This window comes from Adiantum capillus-veneris, chromosome 29, assembly GCF_014529385.1.
Source record: "Adiantum capillus-veneris isolate H3 chromosome 29, ASM1452938v2, whole genome shotgun sequence".
NCBI lineage: Eukaryota > Viridiplantae > Streptophyta > Polypodiopsida > Polypodiales > Pteridaceae > Adiantum > Adiantum capillus-veneris.
In genome coordinates this window covers 116,373,402-116,383,819 of record NC_140959.1, presented here as the reverse complement: position 1 = coordinate 116,383,819, position 10,418 = coordinate 116,373,402, and the positions used below count along the sequence as shown (strand labels likewise).

The window sequence follows — 10,418 nt, the reverse complement described above, 5'->3', positions numbered from 1 at the left end:
AATCAAGCAGAGAGTTCAAGTACAACCGAGTAACCTAGTAGCAGTGGCACCACAAGTGCAACTGCAATCGACAAGATTTTATAACTATATGGCTACAATGGAGACAAAGTCTTGTACACAGATTTGGAAGGCTATAGATATCTAGTGAGCAGTAAAAGTGTTGGGACATCATCCTAGCATAGGGAGGACATCAACAAAATGTCAATCCGAGGAGTAGGATCCAGCTAGGGCATGGAAATACACAACTGGCTTGTGCGTGCCAAATGGAGGATTAGAGGTGAAACCTACACACAAAGAAAGCTATGGAGCGGGTATAATGTTGCTACGAGGAGTGAGCACACTACTTACTCTACCATTCGGCCTAATCTCTCACACACAAGCTTAATCACACACTACTCTCTAATAAATCACTAATCCAACTCTAATCGAGCACACAATGAGCATAGAATAGCATAGAATGACCACACCGGGCACCAACACTCTACACAAGCCTACACACACTTAGTAGCATGCTTAAACAAGAGGGAAACATGAAAAAAGAGAGATATTAATCGACAAATCAGCCACTAATCTTTGATTAATCAAGGCATTGATTACACCATTAGCAAATGAGAGAGAAGAGGTTAGAGTTTAGCTATGGCATGAAGCCGAATCGTCGTCCATGTACGTGCGTAGAGAGCTCAAGAACTCCATAGACATCACCTTCTTCACAAAGCTTATCTCAAGTGAGTAAGAATCCCCTTTCACATTGTGTGTTTTGAGTTATATACTCACTAGGCTTTTTAGAAGTTGCCGCGCACCCAAATGGCCAAACTCACTTAATCTGCTATCTGCACTGCCTAGGATCTAAATATAGCTCAATGTTTACAACTTGGAACTCTTGATGATCCCAAAACATAATTACAACCCGCATTTGCGGTCATTTGACGGAAAATCCTAAAACTTAAGTGACCGTCAATTGTGACCGTAACTCTATAGATAGTCATCAATTCCAACTCTTCTCTGCATCTGTTGCTTGTATTTGCTTTGCATCTGCATCATTTGGCCTCGTTAGCATTTACTAAAAATGGTAAATAGCATCTTTGACTGGTCCATTTGGCCACTGTTGACTTAGCCGCCAAACACTCCCCCCATCCTATTTCAGTACACGTCCTTGTGCGCTTCCAGGTTGGCTGGCACTAGAGAGATTTGAAATTGGTGGTGAATGTTTTTTTGAAGAGTTGTAAGCTGTTTGGTTGACTTGTTGGTGTAATATGAGAATAGGCATGTGGGTTCAAGTGGAAGAAATTGGCTTGAGTTATTATGGGAAAAAGTAAAATAAATGGCTATGTATATTACATTAGGGTCTGGAAACCCTGGATTACCAATGGGGAAAAACCTCATGGGAAAAAGTGTCCAAAGGTATGTGTTCTTATTATGGGATTATACAGTGATGGGTGTTTAGGGACTGAATTGAGTGGGCTTATATAAATAATGTGAAAGTGAATTGTGTAAGCCTTCTGTCCCCTAAAAAGGTCGATGATCTGCCTTGAGTCTGGAGTTGTTTTGTTGCGGCGTGTACCTGCAAGGTGAGTGCATGGGTGGAACAATAAAGAGTGCCTAATGCAAATGTCCAATTATGGGACATTCGATATGCTTGTGCAGAGATTTATGCATGGGTAAGATTATGCTGTGCGAGAGAAGAGTAATGATGGGTGATTCTCAGTGTTAATGTAACTAAAAAAGTAAAATTAAATTCACTTTACAAGCTTCCACTACCCTTGAGAAGGGCGTTTGACGCAATGGTTGCCACTCTCCTAATGTGCACAAGTGCGTGTGTGTTTTTTTTTTGAGCACTTCGCCTCTCCACCATGACTAAATGCTCACCTATCTAGCATGAGCAACTTGATATAATTACGCTCAACTCTTCCAGCTTGAGCTATAGCGTAATTAGCTAGACTCATAGACCACATAAAAATATTAGGACTTGAAGCTTAGGTCTAACGCTTTGCTCATTTATCGGCTAAGCTGCGTGACTCTTGACATTTCTAGACATGACTACTGTCTTGAGCTCTCAGCAAAGTATATATCTAGACATTTAGAGCTCAGATCCTCAAAAAGAGGGTTATTCAAGGACCATATTGGCAAAGTAGGTTTTTTCTGCCATACCTGGGTGACCTTGGTTGTCAAAATTGCTTGTTTAAACCTTTGATCCATTATCTGAGAAGATTGGCCAACTTCATTTTGTTGGAAGTTGGAGATGACCTCAATCTTCTTCTACTCCTTTGTCTGCTTCGGCATCCATACGTATCTGCTACTTGTTGTTGGATTATTATTGAAAATGACATATTGACTTTTTGGACTTTTATCCTTGATTTGCCGCTATTTTAGCTGTAATTATCTTCAAGTTGTGTAAAATCTGGTCTTGGTGCCTTGTGTAGCCAGATTTGCTTTTGTCCTGTGTAATATCCTTGCGCTTGAAGTATATTTGATGGCACAAATATTTTTGTATGTACTTTTGTATTCAAATGATTTGTTCCTTGCCATCTTTGGGAATCATGGTTGGTAAATTCCCTTGTAGATATGTAGGCCTTCTAGATTGAGAATCGTTTTTGAACCTGTTTCTAGCCCTGTTGTTCGATCTCCTATTTTGAGTTGAATTTGATCTTGATTTACGTGTTTGTTGTTTTGGTTTGAAGCCACTTGCTAATGTATAGCCTAATATCTTTGGTTTAGGTAACCAAACATTTGGATGACCACTGTAGTAGCCTTGCTCTTCTAAGCTGTACTGGGAGGCAATCCATCCCATTTGTTTACTTGAATTGTTTGGACTAGGATCATTTACCCAAACTGGATCTTTGACATTGATGTCATTGGCCGCAACATAATTTTTGATGTGCTGCTTGTGTCTTTGTTTACTCTGGGTTGGGTATTTTGGCTGAAAGACCTTTTTATACTTTTGTCTAGGTTGTTGGTCTATCTTTCCCTGGGGTGCTGAATCCACTTCTATTTGTGTTGATTGTTTAGCTACATTTGTGACCTGCTTGTTGGACTTCTGTTCTATAGAGGAAGAGGATAAGCTGTCTTGGACTTTTGCTTTTCCCTTGTCTTCTGCTAATAAACGACTAGTTGTAATGACTTGGGAAGTTTGTACCTTTGCTTGTGGATGACATGCTTTGGTGATTTCTGCATCTAAACTGACTTGAACAGTCCTTTGTGCCTCTATTTTTGACAATCTATTTGAGTCTTTAATTTCCTCTACTGGACAAAAGTATGTTGACTCTTTTCTCCCGATGCAATGCTTATTGTGGCCTTTGGTTCACATTGCTCTTTATTGATCTGTTTGTAGGTCTTTTGATAGGCATCATTTGCTTGATGCACCATTTGCTTATGATTGTTCAAGTTAATTGTGACTTGTGTCACCTTTGGTTCTTTGACATCTTCCATTGGCGAGACAATATTAGGATCTGACTTTATGACCGCCTCTGCCTTTTGATTCAAGTCTGCCTTTGAACACATTGAGATGTCTGTTCTTGGCTTTGAGACTTGATCTCTGGCTTTGTTGAATTCTGAGGTACATCCCTTAGCGATAAACTATCTGTGCTATTAGCATTATTATGTAGAACCTTTGATTCCACATTCTTGCTTGTTGCATTCTTCAATGGCAAGTCCTTGACTGCCCGTACCTGCTCTGGTTCTGATGATTTATTCATCCACTTCCTTTGACATTGAATTGTCCGCTGCATCCTTGTTGGATCTTTCGACTTCATGCTTGAAAAATTCCAAGCTATTTGAGACCATCTGTTGTAGCTGATCTTTTTTGGCTGCTTGATTTTCAATTGAAATATCATCGACGCCTTTGACCTCCAATATTTTAGTTATCAATTTGTTTCTTGTATCTTTTGACAAGATATGCTTTCTTTCTGGCGACTTTCTATTTGGAGACGTCTACTTTAATGATTCAGCTGCTTGCAGTCTGATGCTGCCTTGTTTTTGCTGCTTCATCATATCTAAGTGCAGTTTTACTGGGCAATTGGGTATTAGATGATCAATGCCACATTTGTAGCAATGGCCATCTATTCCTATTTGTTCTATACCTGGTCGAGGTATCTGTCCATAATATTGTTGGTATTCATTGCCCATAGTATCTTTGATCAAGTATGTCATCAGCATGACATGTAGATACTTAAAAACCAACACTGATGCTGGCTTTGACTATTTGCCTTTATCTTTTTCGACTGTGGCATCTTCAAGAAGCTTGTAATAGCTTCCATTATAACCCTGGTAGATGGTCGTTTCAGCTCCTGCTTCAGTGTGACCAACTTTAATTCTATGTCTGTTATCAACATGTGATCCTTTATCTGTGGCTTCTTTATAGTCTTAGGGCTATGTTGTCGACTCGAGCCTGCATGTGGCTTCTGTTTTCCATTGAATTGTAAGAGAGTATTGCGATTCTCCTTTGTTGTTTGCAGTTGATAGGGTTGTTCTGATGGTAGTAAGTTAGGTGGAGACTGGACTCCCCCATCCGAGAGTGTTCCCTATCTGTAATTAGAGGTATCTTTCTTATGCCAGATGTGGATATTCTAGCTTTGTCATCTAGCTCAGCTGATTGAGCTAGGTCTTTGTGAAGTCGTGCTAACTCAATAGCTGATTCTTCCATTGATTCTACGTGTGTTTGTGTTGGTGCATTTTGTGGTGCATGTGTAGTGTTCTGTACCTGTGAATGTTGTGTTGTGGCACTCATCTGTGTAATGAAAGGAGTTGAATTGTGCTCATACAAATTCAAAGTCTGATCATGTGTCAATGGAAGCCTAGAGCTTTTAAAGTGCACTTCCCTATCTTCTAGTGATTGACTTTGTGCAATAGTGGCAGTGTGACCAATATCTACCTGGTTAGATATCATTTTGTCATGTGTCCATCGCTCAATTTGGTCTTGTGGAGTTGAAGGTGACAAGATGAAAGCTGCAGCTCTTTCCGAGAATTTATCTGCAATAAGATCTAATTCATAGCATCTTCCATCTATATCATAGCTCTTGTCTCTAATGCGCGTTGCCCATAGTGTCTTAGGAACTGACTCGCTAAATGTCCTTACCCCCGTGACTTGAACCCATCTTTGTCCATCAGAATCTACATAAATTGGATCTTTCCATCTCGTTTCGTGGATCCAATGAAGGGCTATTGGTTCAGGTTGCTTGTTGACTTCTGAAGTGGTTGAAGGCAACTGTCGTTTACACATGGATTCAAGGAATTCCTTCCTGCTGACTGTGTCTTCATTTTTTGGCAGATTGATTATAGTAGGCTCCGTCTCTTGAGTGATTTCTCTGTTCTGAGCTACCACTGTATCTGCATTGGAAGCTAAAGGTAAGCTCATTATCAAGCTGTAAATATTACCACTTATCGACATGTATTTGTAACCCAACTTTGAACCATCTTCATGAGCTATGAAGCATTGATCTGGCTCTTCCGTCGCTTGTTGAGGTGTTTCTTCTTTGTACCATCTACCCTCCATATCTCTATAGAGACTGCTACAGTTTTTGTCCTTGTAATTTGACTTTATCAAGTGCACAGTGACTCGAAAACTGCTAACCTCTGGAAGATCTTGCCTATGCAATTTTATTATGTCCAGCTCAATACCTGGTTTGAGCTTCATGTACACCGATCCTAAACAATCTTCCATTAGGTTATTTTGCAAATTAGCCATGCTGGTAGCTTCTTCTACTTCCACAACTTGTATGGTTGGGCTTTTCAGAGCATTTTGCTTAGACTTTAGATAGCGATTATTTGCATCATCCATGTAGCATGGAAAGTCCTTGAAATGACCTATTAACTCTAAGCTGACGCCAACTGATTTGACTGTTATTAATGAGCTTGAAGCTGCATCATAACTGCTTTGATTTGCCGATATTGCCATTGACTGTGGTTGTTGCATCTGCTGCTCCATTTTTCTTTTATCCCTTTCACTGACCTGTTGAGCACTTGTATCCTGTTTCTAGCCTCTCCCACGGGTGACCAGTGGTTTTCCTAATTCAAAGTTCTCTACTAGCCTTAGTTGTGATCTCTGCTCTGACTGTCAGCTGTGATGGTCTGATTTACCTGTATAGCTGTAGCACCAGTTGGCAAGTTACTTACCACTGTACTGCAACGATCACAAGCCTTGGTGATACCTTGATTTCAGTTGATTGAGCGATGAAATGTGCTCTTAATCTGCAAAACTGTGGATTAGCAAAGCACTTTTGACCTGAACTAAAACAATCTCAGTTTGCCTGTTGATCGCACACTTTTATGGTGTTTAATTTAAATTAAACCACCACGCAAGTGACCATAGGTCATCCGACTTCCGAAGTGTATATGTCAGCAACTTAATATTGTTTTAAGTCCATTTTTTACCATGAATTATGGTGCTCAACCAAATTCAGATATGACGACTTGCAAATAGTGCAGTCTACTAAAGATGTGTGCGTTCGGCACTGATTTACACTATTTTGCGTCGTGGCTAAGTTGTTCGTCAATTCTCGTTTAATTGTGTGTTTAGGACAATGCCCCCTTCTCATAATTTTTAACACTAGAATGGTAACCTAACAGGACAGAAAAGTGTCCTTTCAGGGTTTTGGGAAAAAATTCCAAAACCATAGTAGATCCACTCATTTTGAAAAATCCTTTCCTGAGCTTATAGTTCAATAACTACTACATATGGAAAAAATGAGAAACTTGTAATTTTTCTCATCCCTTGGTCACTACAAGCCTCCAAAGTTGATGGACCAGTGCATTTTGCCCAAAACAACAATTTCTTACGATTGATTGCATATAAATAAGAGTGGAGATTTTTGTAGGACATGAGATAAAATGCCCCATTAACTTCAATGGGTTGGTGACCAAAACATATGGTTGCTTTTACCTCACTAATTTTTTTTTGTGCAAAAAAAAAGGTACAAAAACGTTGCATTTTTGCCATTCTGCGGACCTCTCATCAAAGTTTCTATAGCCACGCTCAATACAGATACTATATACATGTTTTCTTAGTTCCCTTTGGGCCTTTGGATTCAAAAGGAGCCATGGAGCATGTCAAAAGGATAATGGATCTCTTACAATTGGAACCTTGGGGGCAATGATAAAGTGCTAAATACAGCAAACATGAAAAAACTGGGTTTAGCATTATGACCTCTAGAAACCCATATAAACTACTCAATATCTAGCCAAGTTTGTAGTCTATGATTAGATATGGTTACTATCTACAAAGTACACACAATTGGCCTAAGAAACTAGCAATATTGAGAAAGTTATACTTGTTACTCTAAAATGTATCGTATTCTTCAGCAATCAAAAAACTCATCCATCATCATATACTATGCTATATAGCATATTAGGTCCTCCAAAACTCAAGCAAGATTAGCTTTATGTTATACATTACACTTACACAATCAAAATTGAATTTGGATATCAAGAAAGCCACAAAAAAAAGTCATAAAAGTGCTAATTTTGGCAAAAAAAAACAGGATTATGCAATTCTTGTAAATTGGTCATAACTTTCAATTTTAACACTTAGCTCTCCCTAGAAGCATCAAAACATGTTGAGAACTATGAAGGCCAAACCTCTAGCCATCTAAACCTCACAAACATGAAGTTTAGAGTGGTATAGTTGCCAAAAATTGAAAAAAGCCAAAAACAGGACCCGTTTTTTCACAAAGTTTAGGTTCAAAAATGTTGTGCAAGAGTAAGGTTAATGGTGAGATCGATACTAAAAAAAAAATGCTAAGTTTTTTTCAGCTCATAAGGCAACTTTGTGGATATATAGCACCTAGAAATTCATTTTCATACTCTTCAAATAATTCAAGAAAAATGGTCACTTAACAGGACACAAAAGTGTCCAAGGACATAAAAGTGTCCAAGGACATAAAAGTGTCCTGTTACCATTCTAGTGTTAAAAAATCTAAACCCAATTGTGAGTGCAAATTGTAGTCACCTTTGTTCTCAGGCCTTTAAGGCCACACTGTCATTCTTTTCCATGGCACACTCAATAATTTAGCTTCAATTGCCTATGTGGTCATTCGATCAATCCTTCAACTATTTGCACTTTTAAGATGCAATTGGCTTCAAGGTTTGCTCTTTTGATGACGTGCATGGTAAGTTCTGCTTGGCAGTGCTCAATCTCCGGCTTCCTTATGGCAACTACCAGTCACTGCAACTGCTTTTGCCCAGATGTTCTTACCACGTCATCACTAGGTGTAGGTGTAGGTCTAGTTGCCGTATGTAGTGGGTGTGAATAAGGTGGTGGACCTCACCGAAGCTGAGCCGACAATAGGTGACAAAGTGAGTTTGGCAGCATGTGAGGGGAGCAGCGGGGAAGGTAGGCGACGTGGGATTAGGTGGCCTCAAGTGGGTCAGGCGAGGTCAAGGCGACAAGGCTGAGCAGGTCCCACTTTGAGTGTTGAGGCATGTGGGTAGCTAGGTAGAGGGTGCGAGCGTGTGTGGGTGTGTTGTTGAGTAGCGTGCGCCAGTAGGGTGAACGGGTGTGTGTGTGTGTGTGTGGACTCCGTGGGCGCGCATCATGATGCAGCCCTAGAGACGGCGGGTATCTCGCGACAAGGCGGACAGGTAAGTCACCACAAGGCGGCACTTGGCACCGCCGGACCCACTCGCCTGCACTTGGCTGCTAAAAATCGGGTGTGTCATGTGCTACCAGCTGTGAATAGCCATCAAGGCACGGCACAAGGGCTTGAGGGAAGTTGGGCATATAGCTCTGAGGATAGGTGGGAATGAGCTCTATCTCTCTTTTTTTAAAATAATTTATTTTAAACAGAATTCTTTTGTTCTCATGCTCACTGTCAGACTGCACTCCGAAAACGAAGCCGCCTTCTAAGTTCTTTGTGTGTGTGTGTTGATTGAGCCATCGAGGGGCAGGTCCCAGGCCTTGGTGTGTGTGTGTGTGTGTGTGTGTGTTGTGTGTTTGTGTGTGTATATTTAAATGCGTGCCAAAGCCAGCGTGAGAATGTCTAGCGCGATCAGCGGAACCAGCAACGCGGATGAGGGGGAAGGGACAACGATCGGCGGGGAAGGAAGCAGAGCGATCGGGGAGGCACAGCGATCGGTGGGGAAGGTGGTATAAAAAAAACACACAAAATAATAAAAACATACAAAAATAATAAAAAAAACACAAATAAATATAATAAATACACAAAATACCAAAAAAAACACAAAAAACAAAAATTAAAAAATAAAAAAAGAAAAACAAAAATTGAGAAAACCACACTCCAATATAGTAAAATATATTCAAAAATTAAAAAAATAAACTAAAATTAAATACAAAAATCACCATACAAACACAAAAAAATCACAAAAATAAAAAATAAAAACACAGAATTAAAAGAAATCACAAATAAAATCACACAAAAACACCTATAATTACAAATTGTCGACATAATTACAAACAAAAATCAAATAAACACAAATTTAAAAAGAAAAACAAAATTATCAAACAAAAACCTAAAACAGCAAAAAAGAAAATTGAAATTTAAAACAAAAATACTCAAAAAACAGAAAAAATTGCCCCAACACTCCACAATTTATCCAAATTAGGCGATTTATTAATTTTCTGGGTATAATTAGCAATTTTAAGTAAAAATTAGCAAAAGATTGACAAAAACTACCAAGAAATTTCAAAAGATTCCAGATCAGTCCACTGACCTAAATGTTCGCAATCAAGCAATCGAAGCGTAGAAATTAATCACTTGCTAATCACAATCGCACAAAATATCATTCTTTAAGCACAAATTAAGCCGTTTTGCACACAAATCGTCTTGCAAATGCACTTAAATTAATACAAAATTCACCATCTCTTGCAAATATTAATTGCACTCAAAACAGCACTTTGCATCAATCAAACATCAAATCGATCATCCAAATCTCAAAATTAATCAATATTTAACACGCTTTTTGCATCAAATCATGCATATAAGCATACATAACCAAATTTGATCGAATTTTGACAGCATTTCGGCGTCACAACGGAATTAAAAACCATAACCATAACTCATTGACGACCATAAGCAATCACATGCTTCTCATAAGAAAATTGAACACCAAAACAACCCCAAATTGCCCCAAATTAGGCACTTCCGCCTACACACAAGCGGGCATAAACCGCACCTAGTTTTGCATTTTATGAATGCACATGGTTCATGAACCAAACTTGCACATAAAATCAAAAAATTAGCATCAAAATCAGCACCTTACTTAGCCACAAACTCAGCGATTAAGCACTTGATTAGTGCCCAACACACTAGTGTGTGTGTGTTTGTGTGTGTGTGGATCCCGTAAAATCACCTACACACAACCAACACAAAAATCAATGTGTAGCATCATTTAGCAAGAATGTAAACACATAATCATCATGGACATGCATCAAATAACCAATTCAAATCAGCACTTTGCAAAATGCCCAA

General features: G+C 39.1%; 1 protein-coding gene across 1 annotated transcript; it reads right to left on the bottom strand.

The window, feature by feature from the left end:
• Window positions 1-4,901: 4,901 nt before the first annotated feature.
• Window positions 4,902-5,488, bottom strand: LOC147419818 (uncharacterized). Its single transcript, XM_086506165.1, is given in 2 exon segments — window positions 4,902-4,964; window positions 4,967-5,488. Coding segments are annotated over 2 exon segments (585 nt in total).
• Window positions 5,489-10,418: the final 4,930 nt, after the last annotated feature.